The sequence below is a fragment of the Sturnus vulgaris genome, chromosome 15 (genome assembly GCF_052056855.1).
Source record: "Sturnus vulgaris isolate bStuVul1 chromosome 15, bStuVul1.hap1, whole genome shotgun sequence".
NCBI lineage: Eukaryota > Metazoa > Chordata > Aves > Passeriformes > Sturnidae > Sturnus > Sturnus vulgaris.
This window is the reverse complement of record NC_142257.1, coordinates 11,651,678-11,679,416: the sequence shown is the minus strand read 5'-3', so window position 1 is coordinate 11,679,416 and position 27,739 is coordinate 11,651,678. Positions and strand designations below refer to the sequence as shown.

General features: G+C 40.4%; 1 protein-coding gene across 8 annotated transcripts; it reads left to right on the top strand.

Moving 5' to 3' along the window:
* Positions 1-27,739, top strand: P4HA2 (prolyl 4-hydroxylase subunit alpha 2). Of its 8 annotated transcripts, XM_088173763.1 has the most exons (17): positions 1-71; positions 1,152-1,254; positions 3,384-3,406; positions 7,764-7,863; positions 9,492-9,588; positions 10,735-10,886; positions 12,331-12,468; positions 13,289-13,528; positions 15,229-15,437; positions 16,214-16,390; positions 19,823-19,893; positions 20,116-20,215; positions 21,166-21,219; positions 23,692-23,757; positions 25,975-26,043; positions 26,424-26,520; positions 27,233-27,739. In XM_088173763.1, the coding sequence occupies exons 4-17, from the start codon at positions 7,782-7,784 to the stop codon at positions 27,301-27,303; spliced, it is 1,623 nt and encodes a 540-aa protein (XP_088029889.1). In that variant the 5' UTR covers positions 1-71; positions 1,152-1,254; positions 3,384-3,406; positions 7,764-7,781; the 3' UTR covers positions 27,304-27,739. The 8 variants fall into 8 exon arrangements, with proteins under 8 accessions (XP_088029889.1, XP_088029887.1, XP_088029890.1 ...); XM_088173761.1 differs by lacking the exon at positions 3,384-3,406; XM_088173764.1 differs by lacking the exons at positions 3,384-3,406; positions 23,692-23,757 and adding an exon at positions 23,564-23,623.

The window sequence follows — 27,739 nt, the reverse complement described above, 5'->3', positions numbered from 1 at the left end:
GGGCCGGCGGGAGGTGGGACTGGAAGGGCCGGGGCGCTTCTAGAACGGGCGGCGGGAGTGGCGGCTGTCGGGTGAGCGGGGCTGGGGTGAGCGGGGCAGAGCTGAGGGTACAGGTACAGGTACAGCTGGAGCCTGTACTGCGGGCGGTAGTAGCAGCAGCCCCCCGGGACTCGCGGGAGTCCTGCTGTGGGGGGGCCGTGAATACTGCCCGGCGGCGTAGTCCAAGCGGATTGAAGGTGGTTTAGCCCTGGCGCCCCGCGGTTAAATCTTCGTCCGGGATCCTTGCTCCGCTGCTGGTGGTCGGCGGCTCCTAGGTGGCTGCCCCGATCCAGCATCCCGCGGCGGGGCAGTAGCCCCTCGATGCTGCCCACGGGCCGGGCTCTGGGGGACGGCGGTTTTGTATAGGGGGAGGTGGTATCACAAAACATTAGCGGATCTTTGTGAGCGTGTTAGAGGTATCATCGCAAAAACAGTGGAAGAGCTTGTTCTCTTTCTCCGCGCTGTTTGGGTTTGATAGGACTAGCATTCCCAGTTAAATGACTGCCAGCTGACTTTTGCCAGCTGCAGTAACTGGCTGTGCGTGTTCCTTGCCTGCTATAGGCTCAACATAGAGCAAGCGATGGCTTAAACTTTGTAGAGGTGTTCAAACCCCACTTGTTCTGCTCCCGTCCCATTTTATTTTACTTTGAGCTTTTTTTTCAAAAAAATGCCTCTCCCGGCACAATTGTGCAGCTGAGCTGGGGACAAGCCAGGAGAGCACAGGCAGCTGCGTGTGAGCCGTACGGTGCAGTGACCGAAGCCTCGGTGTAAAAGGCTGTGCCAAGGCAGTGGAGAGCAGTTGGTGGGAAAATTGAAGGCACTACCTAAGTGTTACCACAGCCCAGCTGGGGCATAGCATCTTGGCATGTCATAAAATGGCAAAACATGCCTTTGACTAGACAGGAGTAATTTTATTTCAGGAAGCAAAGAAGGTGCTTGTAACCTGGAAGCAAGGAGGAGAGAAGATATGTAAATGAAGACTCTTTTTGGGACTGTCTAACTTTGTGGTGTTTGGTGTTTCTAGCCAGTAATCATCCTTCTTCCTCAGTATTAAAGCAGTGTTCCCCAGAAGACAATTTTGTAACAAAGCCTCTTGCTCTTTAATTTTATAGGTGCTCTGTGAGGGTGGAGTGGAGCTGAAAGGCTACTGTGGCCATCTTTTCCATGGTAATACTTCATCTTTCTGGCATTAAGGACGTGGAAATAATACCACAGGTATGTTGTGAATGTATGTAGCAATCAATAGCTGCCACTCACATTTCATAAACAGAACGTTATTCTGCATAGGTAAATTGGCACTGTTGTGGCACTAACAGTCAAGAATGTGGCTTATTGCTAATACCATAATTTCTTGGGCTTGAATTTTTTAATGTGATTTTTTTTTTTTAATGTGATCAATCATACTTTGGGAAGCTGTGCAGGAATGACATACTTCAAAGAGAGTAACAGCAGAGGGAGCAGGGTTTACTAGTTAGTGTGAGAAATGTTTCACTGGAGGTTTAAGTCAGGAATCTGATCTGTTTCTCATTTCCATGCTGTGTGCATTGGCAAACTTCCAAAGAGGCAAGCTGTAAACAGATATTTTTCTTATGACTAGTTCTGACTTTTGTGCATAGTTTTCTATATGTCAGAGATATGAGAACATGGAATGTGGAAGGGGACATGTTCTAGGGTGATATTAGCATACTCATGGAAAAGCTGGCAGTCCATGGCTTGAACAGGAGCACTCTGCTGGATTAAGGCTGGCTGGATGGCTGGGCCCAGAGAGGGGTGGTGAACAGTGCTGCATCCAGCTGGCGACCAGTCACTAGTGGTGTCCCTCAGGGTTCTGTGCTATTCTGATCAATATTTTTATTGACAATATGGATGAGGATATTGAGTCTTCCGTTAGTAAATTTGCAGATGACACTAAGTTGGGAGCATGTATCAATCTGTTGGAAGGTGGGAGAGCTCTGCAGAGAGATTTGGAACAATTAGATGAATGGGCAGAGTCCAGTAAGATAAAGTTTAATAAATCCAAGTGCTGAGTTCTGCATTTTGGCCACAATAACCCCCTGCAACGTTATAGGCTGGGGATGGTGTGGCTGGACAGTGCCCAGGCCAAAAGGGACCTGGAGGTACTGGTGAACAGCCAACTGAATATGAGCCAGCAGTGTGCCTGGTGACCAAGAACGCCAACGACATCCTGGTCTGGATCAGGAATAGTGTGGCTAGCAAGAGCAGGGAGGTCATTCTTCCCCTGTACTCAGCACTGGTGAGGCCCCACCTTGAGTGCTGTGTCCACTTCTGGACCCCTCAGTTTAGGAAGGATGTTGAGACACTTGTCCACAGAAGGGGAACAAGGCTGGTGAGTGACTTGGAACACAAGCCCAATGGGGAACGACTGAGGGAGCTGGAATTGTTTAGCCTGGGGAAAAGGAGAGTCAGAGGTGACCTTACCATTCTCTACAACTTCCTGAAAGGTGGTTGCAGTCAGGTAGGGTTGATCTCTTTCTCCAGGTAGCAACTGACAGAATGAGAGGACACAGCCTTAAGCTGCACCAAGGGAAATATAGGTTGGATATTAGGAAAAAATTTTCTACGGAAAGATTGATAAAGTACTGGAATGGTCTGCCTGGGGAGGTGGTGGAGTCACCATCTCTGGATGTCTTTAAAAAAAGACTGGATATGGCACTTGGTGCCATTGTTTAATTGAGGTATTAGGGCATGCGTTAGACTCTAAGATTTGAAGGTCTCTTCCAACCTAGTGATTCTGTGAATAGAATCAACCCCTGAGATAATGATGACCTCTAATTTTAATTAAATTTAATTGAAAGAAACAGTTCACTGGCAGACCTTTTAATTTGAAAAGAACCCCTGTTATTTCTGAACAGGAAGGTGCTTTATATGAGCAAATGGTAAGTTTATGTCAAGTTATGTTAAGTATGGTGCTATATTAAATTATGGCCTTTGCACAGTAAAATGACATCTAAATATTAATGCTGAAAAAATAAGCTGTAGTGGAAAAAGCCCAGATTCTTTTTGTCTTCACCAACACTGTGGGATTAGACTCCAGGCTGCTTTATAAAGGCAGAGCTTGCAGAGTAAGATTCGTGAGGGTTTGCTGTGCCTTAGACTTGCATCAGTTTTGTTCTCTACTGGAACATGGAAGAAACATTCTTTATTACGGCTTTAAAAAATTACTACGTGCTAATCAAGATGATTATGGTTTCTAAGGTGGTTATAATTTATTTTATGTTAAAAGAAATGCCAGCAATTTTGCATGATTGTGCTGTGTCATTGTTAATGCTTGCAAATAAACAGCTTTTCCTTATTTTCTTTTGGCTTGCCGTGAGAAACACAAGGCAATCATTGGTGTTTTTGCCAGGTAATTATAATTTCTTTTAGATGCATATTAAAATGCTTTGTAAAGAAAGGTGGTGATGTTGGCATAAGCTTCTTTGAGCAGTAAAACCCATGTGCTCTGGAGGAAGGGGCGGGGTTGAACACTGGTGCATCTGAGTTCATGTGGATAATGAATTTCAGCTCTGAATTATTTGTTTCAAGGTTTTCAGCGAATAGTGTAGGTTTCCTTAGTATTTAATAATTTTAAAAAAAATTATAGCTGCTATTATGTGTTGGACTAATCTGCAAGACTTGAAATACTGCTACTAGTGAATGGCTTTATGGCTGCTTTTCTTGGTTGGTATTGAGAGAGGCTCCTTCTCCTTGAGCATCTTAAATCTGTTTATAATTAAGCCTGTCTTTTGGCTCTTAATAAGTAAGCAGTCTTGCCGGTCTTTTTTTTATATCGTTTTCCACTTAGATATCATTAACCTTATCTACAGCCATCACTACTGATAGCTGCTTAATGCCTACTTTGGAAGCTCTGCTGTTTGTGGAGGGGTGTGCAAACAAGAAGGTAGGGTGGAAAATAGTGGCATTTGGAGGAGCCCCCAACAGGTCTGTCTCACCCAACGGTCCAACCTCAAATTGCTGTTTGCGGATGGACCAAATTTCAGAGCCTCAACTGTATGTGCACCAAGAACTCATCAGTGGCCTGAGGTGATCTTGAATTAGTGATTTGCTTGTTGGATTTCACCATGATATTTAAATATAGATACATATGGAAGCAGTTTTTCAGAGTGATTTCCCAGGTGTCTTTAACAGCACAGGCAAGCACAGAAGAGGAGACAGGCTGTAACCCTTACTTGTTGTCATCAGCTTGTGTGTTATATTCCAGTAGCTCAGAAAAATGGTATCTTAATCAAATGTTGACAGTATCTGGTTATGATACTTTGTCTCACAAGCTTTATTCCTCTGCAGCAAATTCTGGGTCTATAAGAATGAATTCAAAACAGAAAGCAGTACTCTGCCTTAATTCCTTAGAAGAAAACATTGCTGTGTGCTCTGAAAAACTTTTCCTCCATCTAGTCTTTGGAAAAAGAGGTGACTTTGCTTGTATCGGTTTGTAGCAGTTACATCGCACCCCATTTCCCCACCTCCCCTAGAGAAGCCCCATAGCCAAAGGAGTGCTGTCACCTTTCAGTGTGGAGTGGAAGAACACTGTTCTGGTTTTTTTTCTGGAGTTCATGTGATCAAAAAGAGCGTTCATATAGGAGTACAAGTAACACTCTGGTCTGATTTACCACAATAAAGGGTATGACTTGTATTCTTTGTTGTACAGACTTATGTTGGTCTTATGTTGGTTCCACTTAATTGTCCTGCATGAGAAATCTGAGCAAATTCCTGGATGAAGGACTTGCTTTTGTTGCTCCTGTTTATAGTTAGGCTATCAGGCAGGTGGAGTACTCTTGTACTGTGGTGAATAAAGGAGAGTGTAGCATATCAGTTTGATCAGAAGTTGAGTCCTAAAGGCATTGGATAAGTAATAGGTATTTGTTTCCTCTTCTGACCTGAAAAAAGTCCTCCCTTTTATCTGGAAGTTGGCCTATGTTCCCTGTGACTGGATATGAAATTCAGAGTGAATGAGGAACTGAGAACCATGGTAGATGTGCAAGCGACTTCCCTTTAATGAGTCAGGTCTCTATAAAGATATAAAAATATCTTGTTGATTATGAGGTTTTTAGAAAGCTTATCTAATAAAGAATTCAGTCTAACTCGTGGAGAAAACTTTCATCCTTGTGTATTTTGTCTAGAACCCTTTTTCCTTCTGCGTGTGTTCTCTGACAGCACTCTGCCCATAGGAAGAAGTAGGGAGTAATGATTCATTGAGGTCTTAGACTGTAAAGAAGTTTAAAAAAAAAAAAAAACAACAAAAAATCTCCAACAAAACCCACAAAAGCAAAAGCTAGAAATATAGGCAGTATTTTTCCTACAGAGGCTCGTTGTCTGGAGTTTTTGTTTGAATAAAACACACTGGCTTTACAAACATTTGTCTCCATTATTGAGGTAGGAGCTCATGCTCCTTCTGGCCCTCTTGCCCTTGTTTTTAGCAGATTGTTCAGCTGGAGTGGGGTGGGCACACATACGTGTGGCTGTGCACACATGCTCCTGCCAGCCAAGACTGTGGATATTCAGCCTTCTGTAATTCATTATTTGTGCTGGTTTTCCCAGTAACAGCTGTGAAAATAATGTGCACAAAGAGTCTTCAAACCCTGCAGCCAGATGTCCTGCTTGTTTGAGCAAGAGCTGCTTTCTTTTTTTACTGAGGTCTCTGTTTAGTGAGTCAAGTAAAACTGAGTAGGATGGTAAACCTGTTGAAGATCTGCTATAAAGGCAAGCTGGTACCTGTAGTAAGTGTCTTTCTTGGCAGATAGCCTCGGCCTTGAGAGAACATGGTAAGGAGGTGCAGGGGAATATAGAGTTGTGTTGTTTTAACTGGAATATTCTCTTGTAATTGTTCTCCCAGGTTTTATGTTGTACATCCAAAAAAACACTCCATTAAATGATGACAGACTATTCAGATGGACAGATGAGGCTTAATATATACAAATGAATGTTCTTCAAGTGCACTTGACTTGCTGGACTTTCTACTACATCACTTACTGTGACTTGTAATATTGGCAGACCTCTGCTTGGCACTATTCACGCAGCTTTATTAATTTCTCAGTCCAACACTCAGATTACTCATGTACTAGTTCTTAACTAACTGAAACAGTTTGGGAATATGCGGTTTGCAGGAGGATGAGAAACAGAAGAGGGAAAGTAGAAGACTTATCGTGATACTGTGAGACATTTTCCTGCTTACTCATGCATGCAAACTGTTGCGGCAAATGATTGATTCCTTGTGTAGTCTTGTAAAGCAATCGTCTTGCCATGTGATAATTCACAACAGAGCTATTGCTAATGTTTTTAGTGATGGTGGCGTCACTGAGGGTGTGTTTGATGTTTGTGTCTGTGACACCGGTGAACCCAGCTGAGGGTAAGAGCTTCAGCTGTGCTGTGGACTTGAAAATCCAAGAAAGAAAGGTCAATATCCACTTTTCATCTTTTGCCTTGTGGATATTTCATGTTTTGGAGGCAGATGTGTGGAGCCTAAGGTAACAAGTTAGAGTTATTGCAGAATTATCTTGATTCCTTCCTCTTTGCTGCATTGCTTGAGATTTCAGGACACTCCATGTATTTTTCTTTACTTTCCCCCCTCCATTCCCCTTTCTCAGGTTGATTCCATTTTGCCCCCAATAGATGCATTTTGACTGTATTTGGAGTTACTGGGTCGCACAGTGTTTGGTGGTAATTGGTGATAATTTTGAGCCACCAGTTTGCCCAGTTATATTGAGTTGGAAAAAGTAATAACTGCTTCCTGAGTTGAGGTGGAGAGTTGTCACCTCCCTTTAGACATTGTGCAAGGCTGTGCCAGGAGCTCCATGTTTTAGCAGCGGTGCTCCTACTTGAGGCTGGCATTGGTGGCTGTTCCTGCTTGGTGGACAGGCAGCTCTGGAGTGAGCCGTGGATTCATCCAAGTGCAGTGCTCCTCATAAATCTCCTGGAGAAGGTGTTCTGGTCATTAGATCTCCCAGGAGGTTCTTCTGTATGCCCCTTGCTTCACTTGGCCCCATCTCTTCAGACTAGTTTACCTCCTGTACCGCTCAGGCTGTGCTTTTGGAAGTGGAACAATCTGCTTTCAACATTCATTTCTGGGGCTGGATTTCTAAGCTGGCACAGCCTTGGAAATACAGAAGTTATAAGGGCTGTGCCCAGAGGCCAATATTCTGCATCTTGAATAAGCAGAGCTGGAAATTTCACTTTTAATTTTTCCAACTGTTGCTGCCACTTCCACACTACAAAATGTTCTATTTCTCTATTTGGCTTTCTCATGATTTGTTTCTAGACAGTTCTTAAATAACTGAGATTTATGGAATGCTATAAACCCATTTAATTTAGACTTATTTATTATTATTATTGGAATATAATACAGTTTTTTGGGTCTCATATTTTCCAGCTCTTGTTATGTCTGACATGGAAAGTGCTGAACTGCTCTTGCAGAAGAGCTTGTTCTCACTGTCTCAGTAGACAATATATTGTTTCCCTTACTTTTCTCATGTGGGCTTTCCAATATCTTCCATGTAAATCCCAAAGAATATGCAAGATAGCATTTGATACTGTTAAGTAACAGCTCTTATGGTTGAAGAAGAGTTTTTCCAAGCTTTACTCATTAAAACTCAGAGTCTAAATAATTTTCATGAGGGTAAAATGGCTGAAGATGAAGATTAATGCTTTGGTTTGTTTCTCACAAATAGTTAATTATTTTTATTCCTCCTTTTCCTTTTAATTTTTTACAGGTTTGAGCTATCTGGAAAATGAAACCCTGGCTGCAGTTGATGTTCTTCCTTTGTGTTTTCCTGATCTGGCATACAGAAGCAGAGTTCTTTACCTCCATAGGTGTGAAAAAAAACAGTGCATGATGATGTGGTTATTGTGATTGCTAGAACTGTTAAAATTATCATCTGAAGCACACAGGTTTCTTCATGTGGCCTTGGTCAACACTGTCTCTATTAAGAAAAGCTGCTCTTCTGCAGCATCAAGGGCAATTTGCAGTTGGTTGACTTAGAGCACTGACCAACATGATTTAAATTTCTCTGGGGCCTCTGTCATTAAAATAAGATGAAGCCTGTGTTCTGTTAGGGTTTGTGCATCTGTTGTCTTGAACAGAACACACCACTTTGTGCTAAAAAGCTTAGTCCTGAATTTGAGTTATGAAAATAATTTAAGTGGTAAATATGTGAGGTTTTTTTCCACAGCAGTCGAAACCTCCTGTCCTCTCAATATGTTGGAGTTAGGTGTTAGAGGGAAAAATCAGTAATTCCCTTTCATGATGTGCTTTGCTTGGCCTGAGTGAATCCTAAAGAATTTGCATTGTAATAAATCTGTAACATAATTTGATTTTTATGACAATTTAGCTCATGTGTTCTAATAAGATACAACCATGTATGAGTATGGTAGAGCTTCAAAGCCCAAACTGAGTTTTTTGCTGTTAATTGGTTTTACGTTTTTCTGTTGAGCAGTTTGGGGACTTCCCCTCCAGAAGGGCATTAGAGGCTGGTTAACTATACCACTGGCTGTTCTCCAGAATGTCCTTTGATCACTGGAGCTGTTTCTGAATGGCAAAACTCAGAACTCCTGGTTCTGCACACTGTGTGGAACTGCTCAGCCGAAGTCCTACTGCCAACCTCCTCACGTGCCTTGTGGCTGGCTGAACAATATTTAACTTCATGTGTTTTATTTGCTTCTGATTTTTCTAAGTAGTGTTTTATACAAAGCTTCCATGAAGGATCCCCTTCTCTTTGCATTTACTTATTTCTGAACCTTTCCTAACTCTGAAAATAGCACATCCTGATGCCTTCTATTTCCTTAATTCATAATTACTTTGGAATGCTGGAGCTGTGGTTGCATTTATGGACCTCCTCATGCTCTTTCAGTTTGGGCTTTGAAAAGCCAAGTTTGTCATAGCAATTAGAACTGATACGTTAGCAATTTCCACTAATACTAATCAGGAGAGTGTGTGTGAGTCTATGAACATTAGTCTGAAATTCCTCTCTGCATAATGTTGTTTCCGCAGTTACCCATATTGTAAAACTGTAACTTTAAAGGATGCCAGTGATTACAGTAATAATTTGTTAGTGTGACCTAATCTGTATCCATATGTAGAACAGATGCTTTGGCGACCATTTGGATCTTTTGTTGCTTTGTTTCCATAGCTGTATGAATGTCAAACCTTTCTTTTAATTGTCTTGCATGCACTGGTAATACTAAAAGTAATTCAGAGGCAGAGGAAGGGTCAGAGCAAAGCTGCATGAGCTGTTGAAGCTGGGACTTTAAAAGCACCTTGAAGCATTTGAATGCCAGACCTGTGTCTTAATAGCTTTTGTGGTTTACAGGCACTGAAGTGCATACTCTTAATTTGTCTGTTTGTGATGGTTTTTATAGCCTTGGAGCATTTAAGGTTTGCCTTCTATGCACTTGGTAATTGTTACTTTTTTAGATCTGATGAAATTTGCTCCTCTTTTTAGGTCAAATGACAGACCTGATTTATGCAGAGAAGGACTTGATGCAGTCTTTACAGGAATATATCCAAGCAGAAGAGAAAAAGCTCTCTCAGATTAAAAGGTAGGGAAGATTTGTATAATGAAGGGTGACAAAATGGCTGATTTGTGTTCAATCAGATCCCACCTTTGTCACCACTCTCTGATGCTAAATCTTGTTGGTATTTCCTCAGTAGATAATCATAGGGAGAGGATAGGTACTAACTTGGTTTAATTCCCATTAAGGGTCCCTGCTTCAGATATCACTTAGAATTTGCTTCTTTAGAAATGGTGCCCTGGTGGGCTCTCCTCACTTTGCTCTGTCCTTGTACCATCACAGCACTCCTGCAGAGAGGACACATCAGAGTCCTATCAGGAGTCTTGTCATGAGAGCTGAATGCTTCTGTGTGCCAGTGCTGCCTGTTGTTTTGTGCCATCGGCCCTGCTTACAAGAGCCAAGTGTGCCAGTGGTATTTACCAGAACTCTGGGTTCCTTCCTGTGTTGGCTTTGCCCTCAGGGACAGTTATCCTGCCTTGTTCTCTTCAGGTGCTAGGGTGGCTGCAGCACATCTCTGATGTTATCTGGATTGCTTGGATCACTTGAAAGGCTCTAGATGACAACTGATACTTTGTGTCACTTAGGAAGATTGTTACTTCTTGTCTAACCAAAAGCAATATATACTAGGGTGTGACAGGAGGATAGTCTAAATGAGGTCCAGGTTCAGAAGAGCCAAGTGCCTCAAGAAGGCTTTCCAAAGAGCTTTTGAACTCGAGGCTGTGTGTGTCAATCTGACCTTCTTTTGGGAGTGTTGGATGAGAATAGCGCTATGGAGTAGTGAAATGGTAGGAATTCTGGTCACATATACACAAAATGTTCTTTTCTTGAAAAGCTGCCCTTTGGAGGCAAAGCAATATCCTCTTGGAGGTATTGGTAAAGAGAATATCTATTCAATCTATGAATAAACAGGTATTTTAAAGGCTCATTGCAACTGAGATGCATGCTTGCTGAAGTTTGGTTTAAAATACTAAGCAGGGAAATATTTTCCCTTTGAAAGAGACTATTGTAATTAAAAAGTGTCCACTTTGTCCTTGTGAATTTGAGAGGTTGAAAGCTAGTTTTGACAGCAAAAGCGGCAATAATTTAATCTAGATGTGTAATGAGCATGATTTAAGAAGGAAGATGTGCATTCATAAATTGTTCTCAGGCTGAGGTGCACACTTGTCATTCCAGCTGGGCTGAAAAAATGGATGTACTGACCAGCAAATCAGCCTCTGATCCAGAAGGGTATCTGGCACACCCTGTAAATGCATATAAGCTTGTGAAACGTTTGAATACTGACTGGCTTGAATTGGAAAACCTGGTTCTTCAGGATACAACAAGTGGTAAGGAGTTACAGGGGACTGCTGTTGGGAGGCAGCCTTGTGTTCTGGGAAACCAAAACTTGGCTGTGGTTTAAATATTATTGCCAAGTTTGTTTAAAAAGCAGCTAAGGACTTGCCTTGTGTGTACTGATGACCCAAGTGAGTGAAACTTGCAAAACTGAAACACATCTCAGTCAAGACTCAGAAACTTTTATTTAGGGGTAAAGGGAGAATGGGATATGTTTAAAGCTGTGATGGTAACTGTTGAGTGTTATGTTCTCCTGTATATAAACTACTTCATTTGCTTTCCCAGTCTGTTGCTTCTCTTGATGATCATTGTTTTTGACCATGTTGATCAGAGAATAAGATTAAGAATCAATATGAGTCCCATGCTGAACTGGTGGAGAAATTTGTATCAAGCCCCAGCATTAGAGCTGGCAGATGTACTCTGTCAAAAACCAGGATAATATATGGTTGCTATCTCTAAATTTATCCTTCTAAATCAAATGCTTCCAGTACTAATTCTTGGATTTGCATGATTTTGTGTCTGCCTGAATTTGCTTGCATACCTTTTTTAAATGGAGGCTTATTTTTACTGGAATCTTGGTAAGTGAGGGAGAGGTAATTATGTTTTTCAGGCAGAACACCACATGGTTTCCCTTTCTACTCTGCATATGCTAAGGTTTAGGTACTTGAGAGTTTTTTCCAGGCAAGGCTTTTATTACCTTTTGGAAAAGTTATCCTAAATGGAAATAAAATACTGAAGTGTATTGAATACTTTTGTCACTAATTCTTTTTCTAAAGACTTCTTTTTCCAGTTTGGCTTGCTGTATGACTGGAAGTGGTTGAGCTGTTTGCTTCCAGTTGATGGCTTCTTCTTCTGCCCAACCAGTGTGCTATGTAACCGTGATATGTTTGCCTAGTACATTTAATTTTATTTCTGAATATCACCTGGTTTTACTTGTCAGTCTTTACTCTCACTGAGTAAGGCCCTACGCTAGTGAGAGGATTCTGAATCAGGGTCTCTGTCCCTGGAACTAAGACTTGAAAAGCTCTTATGGCTTTAGAGATTGGAATACAGAGTTGGAGATCATTGACCAGTACTACAACCTAAAATCAGTTATCTCTATGGGTATTGCAGGAGATCTGATGAAAGTTTTCATATCAGAAAGAGACATTACATGAAAATGAAGATCATATATTCACATTGTACATCAGTAATTGTGTGGCATAAGAAAATTGAGGAGTTTAGCTATTTATCCCATATTTTTTACTCATGAGCCATATTTAGTGAAAAGAGACAGAAAACAATGTGTTTATAACTTTTGAGCCTAATAAGAGGCTTTACATCTGGATTATTTGAAGCTCGATTCTCAAGCCAGAGCAGATGTTTCCTCTTTGTGTCAATCTTGTACTGATACTTATTCAAGCTCTGGAAGTAACACTTTTCCCTTCTACTGCAAAGGCTTTATTGCAAATCTTACAATGCAGCGTCAGTTTTTTCCAACTGAAGAAGATGAGACTGGAGCAGCAAAGGCTCTGATGCGCCTGCAGGACACCTATAAACTGGATCCTGAAACCCTCTCTCGAGGGAATTTGCCAGGTAAGTGCACCAAGGTCTCCTCGGCTTTAACAGGAAGTCAAACTCTCTCCACAAGTCCTTTATGATATGAGGATTAACTGTTTTTGCCGCAGATGTTTCAGAAAATTTCAAGAGATACTGGGATGTCTGATTATTAGCTGAGTCCTGATGAATGTTTGTTGCTGCTACTTATGAGACACCTGCTGAAATAGGTTATGGTGGCTACCAATATGATGTTTACAAACTGAATAGGCTTCATTGGTGTGTGGGTAGATGAGCTGACTCAATGTTTTTAGCTATTGTAAGTATTAATAGCCATTAATAATTAACTAAATTTTAAGTCTTATCTGTGCATCTTCTGAGCTGGAGCAACTGGAAATCAGTGCAGTCACCCTCAAGTGGATACCAGTTTGTTTAAATAAACATCAACTTGCTTATGCACAAATACAGATTTACAGCAAAGAGAAACAAGCTGCCTGTGCATGTAGTCAGGCATCTCTGATCATCTAACAGTGTCAGTCTGTAGATTAGGTGAAATCTGTTAAGATATTAGTCTGTTCTTCCTTTGTCTACAACAGAAAACACAATTGCTTACCACTGTAACTTCTGTTAAACTTGTCTTTGTTTCCAAAGGAATGAATTAGAATAAAATTAAGATAGAGTTTAATTCTGATGGTAATCACTTTAGTACTGAACTTGAAATATTGTCAAAGAATTGTATCTTAGTAACATTTTTGGATTATAAAAGTGTATATTTACAGATGCTTCTCAATGTGTCCCATGTATTTAAGACAAAGGTGCTTCTCTGTGGATTGCTGAAAGCTATCTTTTTTGTTTTTAGGAACAAAATATAGATCCTTCCTGACAGTTGGTGATTGCTTTGGTATGGGGAAGACAGCCTACAATGACGGGGACTATTATCACACTGTGCTCTGGATGGAGCAGGCCTTAAAACAGCATGATGAGGGGGAGGATACAACAGTCAGCAAAGTAGAGATCCTAGATTATCTCAGCTATGCTGTTTTCCAGTTTGGGGATTTGCACAGAGCCGTGGAGCTCACCAGACGGCTGTTATCCCTTGGTAAGAACAAAGACCACATTATTTCAGCTAGGGAGTGCTGCCAGCAGCAGAGCTGAGAACAGTCGTGGCCTATCCACATTGGTGAGCTGGACTGGAAAGGATAGCGTGACAGATGACATTATAATAAATGTGGGTCTGGGAAAAAAGTCTATTTATACATGAAGTATCTTTAGCAAGCTGTCTTACAGTCCATGCTGTTGTTACTCAAGGCCCTGGTGTGTCTGACTGCATTCACTACCTGTGTGCTTTGCTGGAGTGTACTAAGGTGCTGTGTTTGGTTAAAGCCTTGCTTGTCTCAAGTGGAGATCAAGGCTACCACAGATGTCGGCAGTGCTGCACCTTCTATTGTCCTATTGACTTTACCTATGCCTCTTTATTCCTCGCTGTGGGTACTCTTGGATGCTGGAATACTTTGCCTGAGATCTTACAGTATTTATTTCTGAATATTTGGAACAAACTGAGTTTCTTAAAGCCTCCTTTTATTTTTGGACTGTTTCTAGCTTTCTCTTGAGTAAGCAAATAAGCTTCCTATCCAGTTTTGCCTGCTTCCTGCATTGGAAAGGTCTGTCCTAATTTAGAATAAACATTACTTAGTTAAGTGTTTGATGGGCTTTTAATGAGCTATGGTTCTTAGTTTTGATATTAGCAGCATCCTGAGTGGGTGAAACCTTTTAATTGAGAAACATTTATTAGTCTAATTTCTGCAAAACTAGAATTCTTAAATTAAAATTAACAAGAATATGAGTATGTATCAAATCTAGCTCCCTCTGCAGTGGGGTTTAGCATTGATAGCAGAATGCAAAACCTTATCAGCAGCAACCAGTTGAATACACTTGGCAGTCCCCTCTGAAAGCAGCAGCTTCTTCTGTCTGGGCTCAGCTTTCCTATCTGGCCACTATTAGCCTGTGCTCTAACGAGTGGTGACTGGAGTTGACTAGGTGACTAGGGTTGGTTCCACAACATAAACACAGTAAAGTTGGGAAGGCTGAAAGGGAAAGAATCTGTTGTAGGTAGTAGCATCCAGAAACACACATGAACAAGGAATTGTTCCTTATTGTTCTAGATACCTATCTAGAGTAAAGATCTATTGATGATATTTATTGATTCATACCAACATCATTAATAAATCACGAATATGTCCAAAGATGCTAGTGATCCAGGCTTCCTCCCATATAACCCTGTTATAGCTACAGATGGATGATGTAGGTGGGCTCAGAACTTCCAAACCTGAGAGAAGTCTTTGGGACTTAAGACTGTGGCTGGATTCCACCACACTACTTGATTGAAGTGTGCTTGTGCAGTGTGGGTGAGGAGCATAGTGGAAAGGAGAGGTACAGCAAGTAGGCTACCTTGGTTTGTGCTCGTGAGCTCTGGTGATCTGCTTATCTTGGATAGAAATGATCTGAAAAGTTGAGAGAAAAGGAGGAATGTGGAGAACAAAAACTTCTATTCTTTTTCTTGGAATGCAAGTTTTATGATGGGTTGTTCCAGAAAGGATATCCTGTGTGCATCTCTCCTTTGTGAAGATAGAAACTTTGCAGTGGTGATTTTCAGGGCAGACTGAAGCCAATACCTTTGTTTGCCTGATAGTGCTTTAGGAAGGGAAGAATTGTTGCTGTCTTGATACAGGGACTTGCTTGTACTAACAGTTCCTGAGTCTGCAAAAATCACAGCTTCTGTCTGTCTTTCTTCCAATGAAGACAGCACTCATGAGAGAGCAGGCAGTAATCTGCGGTATTTTGAGAAGCTGATGGAGAAGGAAAGAGAGGAGAAGGAGAAAAAGTCAGTAAACAAGACTGTGACAACCACAGAAACCGTGGTGCAAAGTGGAGCCTATGAGAGGCCTCTTGACTACTTGCCAGAGCGTGATATCTATGAAGCGCTTTGCCGAGGTGAAGGGGTGAAAATGGTAAGAGACAAGAATTTCCTGACTATGCTGCCTTTGCATAAGGGTGGTCAAGCTAAGTGGGAGATACCATATTTTTTCTTCTGTGAAGCTCTTTTTTTAAGAAAAATTTAGGTTTGGTTCTGAACAGGCTGAGATTTTTACCTTATATCTTGGCTTCTCAATCTTCAGCTGTTATATACAAGCAATTCTTAGCTGTGTCTCTTAAAGGTTATGGAAAACTGTTTCCCCTCAGTCTGTCTACTCAGCTTTGTTAAAGTCAGCTTTACAGATACAAAAGGAGGCTTTTTCCCCTGAGAGCTGATTATGCTTTACCACATTCTGGTAATCACATTATTCCTTCCCTTTTGCATCTTGGACATGTTCTTCTGGAGTGACTATTTTGACCAAGTGATTTCCAGTATGTCTCAACAAACATGGCTTCAAATCTTAGTCCAGAGAAAATAATTAATTTATTTAATCTGTATAGTCTTAATTAAAAGAACCAGGCTTTTTTTACAGACACTGCTTGTGTAGTTCTTAATCTGTAACCTATTATGATTTAATTCCCCTGAAGTTTAGTGTTTCAGATGTGGTATCTGGAACAGGATATCTTGTTTTTAATTGCAGTAAATTGCTCTTATAAACAACAGTGATTATCTTGTTTACATCTTGTATTTTCTGGTCGCCTGATGGCTTTTACAATGTGTGTGGAATGAAGCTCATCTTCTTGTCTTGTCTGTTTGAAGTTCAAGAAAAGTGTTTGAGCAGACAGTGCTTTGTTTGGTGTTTTGTTTCAGACACCTCGAAGACAAAAAAGGCTGTTTTGTCGGTACCATGATGGAAACAGAAACCCTCATCTGCTCATAGCTCCCTTTAAAGAAGAAGATGAATGGGACAGTCCTCATATTGTGCGATACTATGATGTCATGTCTGATGATGAAATAGAGAAAATTAAACAACTAGCTAAGCCCAGAGTAAGTTTCCCTTTCTCCATCTCACTAATGACCGCTAATTCCATGCTTCAGTCCCTGTTAGCAAGCACTAGGCAAAAATTTGAAAGATCTGGTTTCATACTACAGATGATACACTGCAGCTCTGAGCCTAAAGGGAATGATTTTGAAACTGCCTGGTGATGTAGGACCATAAAGCCCAGGCTCCCAAAGGTATTTATACATTGTTGCACTTAATTATGCAAAATTCTCAGTAAATGGCTTAGAAAGCTTTAAGAAATTAGAGACTAGACTTGAAAAGTTAAATGGCTGCCTTAAAATAATAGGAGTAGGTGTGCAGTATGCGTTAAATCTGCCTTTTGAACTGGAACTAAAATGAAATTTTAAAAGCCCCAATTTCAACAGAAGTAGAAAAAAAATTAAGTTGTGCTAGAATAATATCTAGAGGTTTGGGTGTTTGTTTTTTTGTGTATCCTAGAATCCACTGCTTCTGTTCTAAACCAAAGGTGTTCCCTGTTACTCATGGTATGAGTTGTGGTGACTCTGCACACAATAAAAAAAGCAGCTACCTCATGCAAAGCTAGTAATTATCCATTTTTTCTGGAGGTGGAATTTTCTGGCAAAAAGTAGTATGGCAGTGTGATAGTAGTAGATGCCCCCTTAGATTTTGTGTCAAGCCTGAACAGATCTTTGCTTATAGAGGAATGGTTCATATTGACACTCTTCAGGCTACCGCTATGAAATATGGTACTAAAATTTCAGTGAAGATTTACCCTTCTGTAAGTATTTCTAAATGTAAGCATAAATAGTTGGAAACAGATTGAGAAACTGATGCTTCCCAAGATCATTAATAATTTAGGATGTTTGTGGAGCTGGTCTTCTATGACTACCAGCCAACTATGGAAGTGTTGGCTGAACACTCCTGTCTCAGTGAGGATTCTCACCTCCCTAAATGGAAAATTTTCCTATTAGATCATAGTAGAAAACTTCAAGAGCTTCAGATAAAATGGAAGCATTCACATAGAGCATATCACTTAATCTATTTTATCAAATAAAGCACTGTCTAAAGACAGCTTTTTTTTTGTTTCTCCTTTTTATTCAAAATTTTATAGAAAGGCTTAATTCTTGGTCTCTGAATTTTGCATGTATTACTAATGTTAGAGGAATTTTTCATATTATCTATGTAGTGTAGAACTGCAGTCAGTCCCTAGAAGAGTAGGTAAACATTATAGCCATAAGATTCAGATGAAAATTGTCAGTTTAAAAAAGCAACCATTTTCTTATTAGTTGTTTTTTCTAAACCTATGTATAGCTCAGCTGCAAGAATAACTTTAAATTCTGCAGTACTACTGAAAGAATGGAAAATGCAAGTCCTGTGATGAGATGGTCCTTAATAAATACAGCTTAATTTTAGCCTGGAAGTTTTAGTCAGTAATCATGGAAGCTTTCAGACAAAACTGTGAAGTGTTATTTTATTTTAGGCTGAGAAAGAGCCACCTTCTTTATTCTAAAATGTATTTTCAAGAAGCTTTTACTTTTGAGTCCAAGCTCTTCAACATTATCTGCAGTTTACACTTGCCAATACTCTTTGTAGAGCAAGAACATCTGTATGTGATTGGGAGTAGCTGCAGTTGAGTTGCTTTTTATGCTTGTTTTGCAAAATGCAATCACTGTTATTCCACTTCCAAAAAGTAGATCCAGCTTTTCAGGCAATCCATCAGAACTGGGTGGGGAGGGTCAAGAAAATTCTGAGCTCTATTGATGTGGATAGTATTGAGGCAGGTCCACTATAATAGTATGAGAACCATATTCCCAAAATTCGTAATGTTACCTGCAAGCCAGGAATGTGTGAACAGGCAAGAATATGGCATGAAGTGGGGAGCCATGGATATCAGAGCTCATGCTGCAGAGTTTAGCAGTGCAGAATTTTGGAAGGAAATAACCATGGAGAGCTTGCTAAACTAAATAGACTCTGAAACAGTTAGTGAGGCTTCTGACCAATGAAGGGTTTTACAATGATTTTTGAAAGCAAATGCCTCTTACAAGGCTGATTTCTCCACCCTGAGAGAGGAAATCTCACGTTTTTCAATTACTTATACCAGATGAGATGTAGATTGTGTGTCTTAAATGGAGAAACCTACCTCTCAGAGCAGATAGGGAATAATATCAAAGCAGTCAGGCTTTTATTTAGATCATATGCTAAGTGCAGAAATCAAGCAAGCATACGCAAGCTTGAAAATGGCAGCAGAATGAAAAGTTTGGGAAGCAAAATATATATTCCCAAAGCTATGCTTCACAGTACCAGTGAAGAACACCATTCAGTCAGCCTGACTCTTCTATTATAATTTATACAGGCAAAATCTGGAACAAAATAACAGTGAGTCAGAATTACAGCAACAGCTGTGCCAAGAACACTTGTATAGGGACAAGATGGCTGACATGGAGTGTTGAGGAAAAATGAAGGAAATAAAGACTGCATTCTCTGAAGAAGATGCAAATAAAAAGGTTTTCTATGACCTCTAATTAGGTGGCAGAAAAGAGGGATGATTTAGAGTGTGTATAGTTAGCAGGAGTTAAATTTAAATGTGGTCTGAGTTTACACTGAAAGAAAGGAGTGTCCCAGTTCTTGTTCTCTGCTGCAAGAATGAAACCAAAATGAGCTGGTGTATTGTTAGCAGTCATCTGTCACTCTGACACTACAGCAAACTTTATCAGTTTTGCCAAGTTCAATTTTTTTTCCTACTGATCTGGTGGTATGGCCTATATGTGATGATATTCACTGTTTAAAATGTATAGGTGTGCTGTGCTCTTGCAGAGTTAGATGTAATCATGTCATCTTGTAATAACATCTCACACTGTCTCAGAGCTAGATGTTCCAGACATCTTTCAGCTGGAAAATTTGAGCATGGGAATTTTGAGAGTTGTCCTTGGGAATTTACTACCACTGGGGATTTGCTTGTGCCATAATTTGTAACTCATTCTCTTTAAGTTTTCATTTGTTATTTTACATCTAAGAATGAGGTTGGGTTTCTAGTCCACATGAGGAGCAGACTTGTTAAATTCATGCACTATCCAATGATTTTCTCTTTGCCAGGAACTTGGACATCATATGTTGTTAACTTTTGTTGTTGTTCCCTCTCACTAATATTGACTCCAGCTGTTTAAAAAAAGTGCCTTCAAAACCTGTTCAGCAAGCAGCTCATGGATTTAATCAATATCATGGCTTGTGCAGTTCATCAGACTCTTTTTCCATGATCAAATGCAGGTGGTGGATTATACTTTTATTTCTGCATGTGTTGTTTTAGCATGAAATCAGATCATAGTCCAGGTTGAAGCTCTTTCATCCAGTGAGGTATTGAAGTTGGACAAATCAGGTGCTGCTTTTGGTAAGATGCAAGAAATTTTCTATCCTGTAGCTGATGTGTTTCTTCCCCCTTGGGATTTTTTTTGTCACAGCTGGCAAGAGCCACAGTACGTGATCCCAAAACTGGTGTCCTTACAGTGGCTAGCTACAGAGTATCCAAGAGGTAAGCAGAGAGGAGTTGAGCTTTAAGGTTTTTGTGCTTAACAGCTATTGTTTGCTACCTACTGTGTCTGAAAACTTGAAGTGCTTGGCATATAACCAAAGCTTCCCCAACAAATGCATGGACATCTAGCCATCTGACAAAGGGCAGAAGAATCCTTCTGCCTTAGGAAATGTGATGTGGTGATTGGTATTGTAAAATAATGTGTTGCTATCCTTCCTGTAGCTCATGGTTGGAAGAAAATGATGATCCTGTTGTGGCCAAGGTGAATCAGCGAATGCAGCAGATCACAGGGTTAACAGTGAAAACAGCTGAGCTCTTGCAGGTTGGTGCACTGGCTTCGTCATGGTGGAATTAGCTGCTGATTGGGGTGATCTGGTGCAGATGGATGCTTTCCCTGTGTGTGCCAGACAGAGAAGGGTGGGGATATCAAAACAATATAAGATAACTTCATTTGAAGGAATTTGAGATTTACCAGTTTGTTTTGAGGGATATGCTTCCTGCTTATTTTTCAAGTCTGCAAAAGTTTATTCTCTGTCCTAGTTCAATTTTTCTAAGACCCAAATATTTTTTGTAGTCCTGCTATAGTCTCATACATGAATTCTCATCTCTGGATGGCTGTTGGGGAGAAGAGTGCCAGTAGTACAGCACTGCCAGAATAGCTGTACGTTAGCCTATTCACTGTTTCTTTTCCTTCATGCTCCTTGAATTCCTGTTTCAGAGCCTGATTGAAATATTCTTGATTACAGGCTATCCATAGAAACCAGGTAATTGTGTAATAATGATCTGGGAGACACATTAAGTACAGCCTCAGAGTAACTATGTTACATGATCATAAAGTAAGTGAAGAGGTGCTTTTAAGTTAATTTTCTGTGCTCCTGGAGGGGCATTGGTGTGTAACAGATCATACATGAGTGGCACAGAGTTTAGTACTGTCCCCTAGGCTGGACCCACTGGGAGTTGCACACGTTCATCTGCTTTTCCTTCTGAGGAAGGAAGCAAAAATGTGGTGGAACTACTGCTGCTGAATGTTTAACAGCCTGTTGTAGTGATAAGTACAAACTCTCAAACTACAAAAGGGAAAAAGCACTCAAGTTGTTCCTCAACTGACCTCAGTTCCAGCAGTCTACAAATAAATTAAGTGTACTATAGATAATCTTGCCACAAAGTGCTGTTTCTCCGAGCATGCTCTGGATTTCTGAGAGTAAGTGCTATTCTGCAGCAGTCACATGCAGTTCAGTAGATATTTATGTGCTTCCTTCTTCCATGCTGTAGGTTGCCAACTATGGAATGGGAGGGCAGTATGAGCCACACTTTGATTTTTCTAGGGTAAGATCACACTTGCAATTATTTCTTAGTGGGGTGGGGAGGAGGGAACATTTTAGTCTGAGAGAACTTTTGAAAATGTTTTCTGTTAGAGTATTTAATATGTAGCCCTGTTGCATGGATGGATTATGATTTCTGAAAAGCCTTTGCACTGCCTTCTCTGATGCTGAAAGTTCAAGAGAATAATGAACAAATCTCCCTGCTTACCTCTGGGATCTTGATTCCTTATACAGTACAGAGACACTAAAAGAGTCATGCAGCACTTGAATGTGCTCTTTGCATTTGTAAATTTGTTTTATTTATAAACTGAGATCTGCTAGCTCTGGGTTATGAGTCTGCCTCGTTCCATTAGGCTTCTGAGTTCAGTGATGTTGTCCAAACCCTGCTTTGCTGGGTGCTTGAAAGCATTTTGTGGGAGCTGACTGAGGAGGAGATAACTTTCCACCTTCCTTCCGAAAAGTAAACATTATGGAAATCCTCATAGTTGTGCAGCCCTACTGACAGACTTCTGAGAGTGGCTGCAGCACTGGGGTCTGAAAAGAGTTCCCTGCATTAGTGTTGAGGATAGTGCTCCAGTACAGGTGGATGTACAGGCAGTAGTGCTGGGTCTTCATGAGGCACTAGAGGGCTCTACCTGGCAAAGAGCAGCTCTGGTTTGCTACTGGAGAAAAGAAGAGTAGATTATTAATAATTACTCTAAACAAGTTCATAGATGTGCTAAGCATACTGAAGAGATGTGGTGACTGGTAACTTGAAATATAAAATCCATGTGATGCCTTGGTTTCTGTGGTATTTCAATGGGATCTGGCATAATTCAGATTGTCCTAGTGGTTTTACCTGGTAGGAGGGATTGCTGCAGCCAGAACACTCACCCAATAATTGAGGGCAGAATTGAAGCCACTCAGCAGTGTTTAAAAAAATAAATTCCAATTTTCAACACTGTGGAAGCTTGTATTCGTTAGCTTTGGCCCATTCTGAGAATTTTCCTCTTAACTTCAAGTCTGATTAGTTTCCTGAGTTGAGCAAATGCTCTTAAATTTTCTTCAAAGCCTTTGGACTCAAGGACCTCAGACATCAAATTGGCCACTGTGAACTTGACTTTTGGATTTAGAGCTGGAGCACAGCTCCACTTGGAACATAACCTTGGCTGCAGTTGTCAGCTGAGGCAAGGCAATTGCAGAGGTTGCTACAGTTTTGGTCTGGTCCTGAAGGCTCTCTGTGCATCATCACAGTTTTTGTATTGAAATAGAGGTGCTGCTGTGTGTCCCCAGCTTCTGATCAGTGTTGAAGCTTTTTGTTCCCTTGCAGTTCTTAAACAGAGGCACTTCAGTAGCTGCCTATTACAACTTGGAGATTTTACTGGTTGTTCAAGTTAGATTTTTGCTGTTGAAGTTCAGAAATTCATGGTTGGACCTGGGTTTCACAGCAGTGACAGTAACCAGGGAATTCCCTGTATCTCAGTGTTCTTATGTTGACTTTTTTGGATTGGATTTGCATATTCACGTTTTGGGGGTTTTATGAACGCATTTCAGGAAAGACCACCTGCTTCAAGCAGATTTAACTACAACATATGGTCACTGTCGTTTTCCTTGCTGTTTGTCTTTTTCAATACTGATTTATTGTTGTCTTTAAATGTTGAACATTTTTGCAAGGGAAAAATGCACCTTGATGTCTCCTGACTGGAATGACTTCCTGACTATTAGCAATGTAAATAAATTTCTAATTTCACTTTTTGAAGGCAAGGAAGACACTGGTATTCTAGATGTTCTAGACACTGGCACTAGTGTGATCTCAGCTTCAACAAATGAAACTCCATGTTTTTTACAGACTAAAGACAATTTGATCTTTTTGATGTGGTCTTTAGTCCTAGACAGGCAACCACCTGAAACTACTCTATAGTTTTGTCTGCTGTCAAAACATGCATTTGCCCTTCTCATGACAGTATTTCTTCGAGTTGCTACATTTACAAGAATCTGTGTTATCTAAAGCCCACTGAAGATTATTTTTTTGTATTCATGTCAGTTGTTGACTTTGGATCAGTGCCCAGAACAATAATGGCCTGTTGTTGACCTTACTTGGATAACATCTGTGCCACAGGCCTTCAAGGCATTACTTCTATTGTCCCTTGTTCAGTGCGACTTCTTATCACATCCAGGTGATCTGTGCATGCAGCTGTACACCATGGCTGCAACTTGTGATGGCTTTAATGTTGTAATGGCCCTGTATCAGTTGTTCCGTTTCAATTCTAACCCTTTAAATTGGGCTTGAGGATCTCTGCAGAGCTGCACATACGTAGCTCTGGTGAGAGCCTGTTTGGAACCCGGGTTAAAGTTGTTGTCTATTGCAGCGACCCTTTGACAGCACACTCAAATCGGAAGGAAATAGGCTAGCGACGTTTCTTAACTATGTAAGTATCTCTGTCTGTCTACTGTCTGTGAGCTCGAAATTTGCAGTTATTCTCATTTAATTTTATAGAAAGATGAGCCAGATGCTTTCAAGCGGTTAGGGACTGGAAATCGTGTGGCCACTTTTTTAAACTATGTAAGTATGATCCTTTATGTGTTCAGTCTTACTTTAGCAGCATCTTTTTACAGTTTGTGCAGTTTTGTAGAGGTTTCCTGGTGTCTGGCAATAGGGATTTCTTTATTCTTGCAAGAATCAGGTGCTGTCCCATTTGTATTGATAGAATTTTGGTGGTATTTAACCTCAGAACAGAAAATTTGAATGTAGGACCCATCTTCTCGTTTTGGCCACTTTGCTATGGAATCTTCTACTTAATTTGATTCCATGGGGGGAGAGAAGACTTTGGCTTATTTCTTAGAGGAAAATACTTGGGGTACTCATGTGGTATGCTTTTGGAGAACTTGACTATCAGCCACTTAATGTGAGACAGTCATATTTTTTCCCCCACGGTAGAAAAAAACACACAGCACGTGATGACAGCATGTGATGTTGTGGTCTGTCGTCCTCTTCCTCAGCTGTGTGGCAAAGCCAGAGTTGCTCAGTTGCTCATCACAGCTGCTGCTTCAACAAATGGAGGGAGGCAGAGCTGATAAACTTGGTGCAGCTAGGTTTCAAATCTACAAGTGCAGATTTGAAAGATTCATTAGTTGCATGCATTATATAGCCCATAGACCATGTACACTGGAATCCTAAACATAGCTGCCACTGGGAATAATGGCCTTGTTTCCACAGTAGTCTTCTGACACTATCTTATCTATAAGCCTATACCCACTATATTTTTAGGATCACTTCATTTTCTGTGTTTAAGATCTGAGTGATATAACTTAAGTATTTTGTCACAGAATTTTAAATTTGATGGCTAACCTCATATTTTGAGAGTGAAATACAGCTCAAAACGGAACCAGGAACACTTTCAACTTGGTATGGCAGGAAGGGATATAATCTTCAAAACAAGAATTGGATTAAGATGGGTTGCTGTGAAATATTCTGCTGTAAATAGATTTTGATTTTAAATTGAGTCAATCTTTATTTTGTTTGCTTCTCAGAATTTTGAATGAGCTTTGATTTAGAAGGAACAATGCACATCATCTCTGCCAGTTGTACATGGTCAAAGGCAATTTGCCCTTGTTTGTCCAATATAGAACACATATCATACATATACCAACACCTTTACTAAAAAGAGTAGTTGTGTGGCTAAGACATGTATATTAACTTGTGAGGCTGCATACACGTTTTCTAGTTGTAAGGGTCAAAAACCTGTGCATCTGATGCCCTTTTATTGTACCAAGCAGGAGGACAACAAAGTGGTTACAACATCTGCTTTAAACAGAAATCCAAGTTACAGTAAGGATTGCAAGAACTTGGGGAGTGTATTAATAGTAGTTTTTAAATTTGGTGGGAGCTGAATCTGACTGAAATTTGGTTTGTGTAGTTTTTGAAGTGGTTGACCAAGATGTATAAACTAAATTATGAAAATGAGTTCCAAACGCATGGTTTCAATTTGAGGAAATGTGTTTTAACAGATGCTTCTTTTCCTAATTGGATCATAAAATGGAATGAAATTCTTGAAAACAGCTTACTCTGAAGTCCTCTCTCTTGTTCTAGAGTGTTAGCTTATTAACATTGCAGGTACACTGTGGACACACACATTTAGAAAGCTAGGGAATTACAGCTTGGAAATCCTTTTCAGGCCTGGATTTCTCCTGACTATCAGGTCCATTCCCAGGCTGACAAGCTGACTACAGCTTTAGTTAGGGAGGAAGTCCCCCAGGGTGATAATATGGTGAAAAACAGAGTGGAATTCATAATAAAAATTAACACCTGGTGTCTTTCCCATGGAATACATCCTGAGGTATTGTCCCAAGGATGTTTTTCCCAATTGTCCAATGAACTACTGTCCTGTCCTAGCTGCATGTAATGCACTTTAAATATGGGTTCTCCGTACAATAAAGTTAGCCTTTTTTCCCCCAAAAAAGTTCGTGTGTGTTGCTGTCTTTTCTCTCTTTGCAGCACAGTAACCACAGTACACAACTTCTAGTGGCCTTTTGAAATAGAGAATACATAATCTAGGAAATATATCTCTAGATGTACATAATCTGGGCAAAAGCCTTCAGCTGAAATAAAATTCTTCAACAGCAGGTACTCCTTCTGCAGTTGGTGCTGGTGGAAGTGCACCCTCCTCATCAGTGGTGCTTATAGAGGTGCAAGTGGAAATCTCAAGCCTTGGGACAATTTAGCTTGTGGGACTGTATGAAATTGTTGTAAATGTACAGTTTGTGGACTTTGTTTTCTCAGATGAGTGATGTAGAAGCTGGAGGAGCTACAGTTTTTCCAGATTTTGGGGCAGCAATATGGCCCAAGAAGGTAAAGTTTGTTTATATGTTTGGGTTTATTCCTTCTCTCTCCATGCACTGTCTCTCCCTCAGCGCAAAAAGTCAGCTGATGTGGCAAGTGCACTTCATTGCAGCTGTAGTGATCTTGCAGACTCAAGGGCGTCCCTTTGTTGGTAACGTATGAAGTAAACAGTTTCTCTGTACAACTGTTTTTAACAAAGTAAACTTGTGTTCAGTAGAATTCCTCTGTACTCTGAACATAGCTGAGCTAGAACAGGACTAAGAGTTTTTAGTGTCTAGTTGATTGTGACTTGTTAAAGTGCTTCCAGCTGCCTGCAGCTGAATCTATAGGCATCCCCCTGGTTATATTGACTAGGTTCTGACTAATCCAGATCTGATCTCACTTTTCAGGGAACAGCAGTGTTTTGGTACAATCTCCTCAAAAGTGGTGAGGGGGATTATAGAACAAGACATGCAGCTTGTCCAGTACTAGTAGGCTGTAAATGGGGTAAGTAATACTTCTTTAGAAACAAAACCTGAAGGAAGGCTCATGTAGGTAAAGCTGGGGATATATTTACCTCTTAAAAAAGTATTTAATAACCTGGGTGTTGGCATTTCCACTACTGGAGTCATTTGGCCATAATGAAATTCTGTGCTATTCATCTCATGAAGTACTAGCAGGTACATGGTACAGCTATAGCTTTTCTAGTGAGTTTCTGTGTCAACAGCAGTGCAAAGTGTAAGAGTGTCACTGGGTTTGTGTAATGTATCAGCACCAGAATGACTTCAATTATCACTTGGCTAGAATCAGGTCTATTCTTACAAAGATCTATCCATAGTTCTAGCTGCTCAAGGATGAGAGCTCCTTTTAAGGTAAATGGCAGCGTCTGGACATATGGAATTTGTGCTTCCTCTGTTCCCATACGTATATCCCCTAGCCTCTAGGGTATTCCCCTGGAGTGCTAGAGCATGCTGACTGACAGTGATACAAGCCCCAGAATACATTGTTCTGTTAGTGCTGGCTCCAGAATTGTGCATTGAGGAAAATCCTTTCTTCCCCATCCTTTTGCATCTTTATGTGTATTTTCCCTTAGGTAAGTAGAGAAGTATAAGCATGGATCCCCAAACTGAGAGATGTTACCTAAAGTATCCATCTAGTTTGTGATGATACCCACACTGGGTACATGGCGATAACTAATTCCAGTTCCCTGTTTCCACAGTTTCAAACAAATGGTTTCATGAAAGAGGAAATGAATTCTTAAGACCTTGTGGGAGAACAGAGGTTGACTGAATTCCAGCCTGCTGCAGAGCTTTGTTTCTGTCTCCTTTTCTACTGTTGTTTGTTCCAGTTCATTTCTAAGAAATGATCCATCTTTTTCTCCAAGAGTCCTGGCACTTTACTACAAAAGAACAATAAAATACATAATACCTGTGAAAGATGTGTACAATGTCATTTACTTTCTATGTGTTTTGGTTGCAGTTATTTCCACATTTTCCCAGCCTCCCTCCCTACAGTCTTCCTCTGTAGTAGTGGTGCAAACAGTGCTGTGAGCAATTCTGTTTGAGTGCTTGGTGTTGTGCCTTTTGTACCTCAGAAGATTTAGATGTTAAATATTTCTTTGAACCAAAGTTGTTTTTTAAATAAGTTTCGTGTACACATTGATTTTATTGTATTTCTATGGATCACAAGCTTTAAAGCTAAAATAAATGTTCTTTCCATAAAGTGA

What these genes read in the sequence shown, in the direction of transcription:
- P4HA2 (XM_088173761.1), top strand. Translation starts at nt 7,782, where the DNA reads ATGAAACCCTGGCTGCAGTTGATGTTCTTCCTTTGTGTTTTCCTGATC. An exon ending in AAGCTCTCTCAGATTAAAAG is followed by an intron (nt 9,589 to 10,734) that starts GTAGGGAAGATT and finishes TTGTCATTCCAG; the next exon opens with CTGGGCTGAAAAAATGGATG. An exon ending in GAGGTGAAGGGGTGAAAATG is followed by an intron (nt 15,438 to 16,213) that starts GTAAGAGACAAG and finishes GTTTTGTTTCAG; the next exon opens with ACACCTCGAAGACAAAAAAG.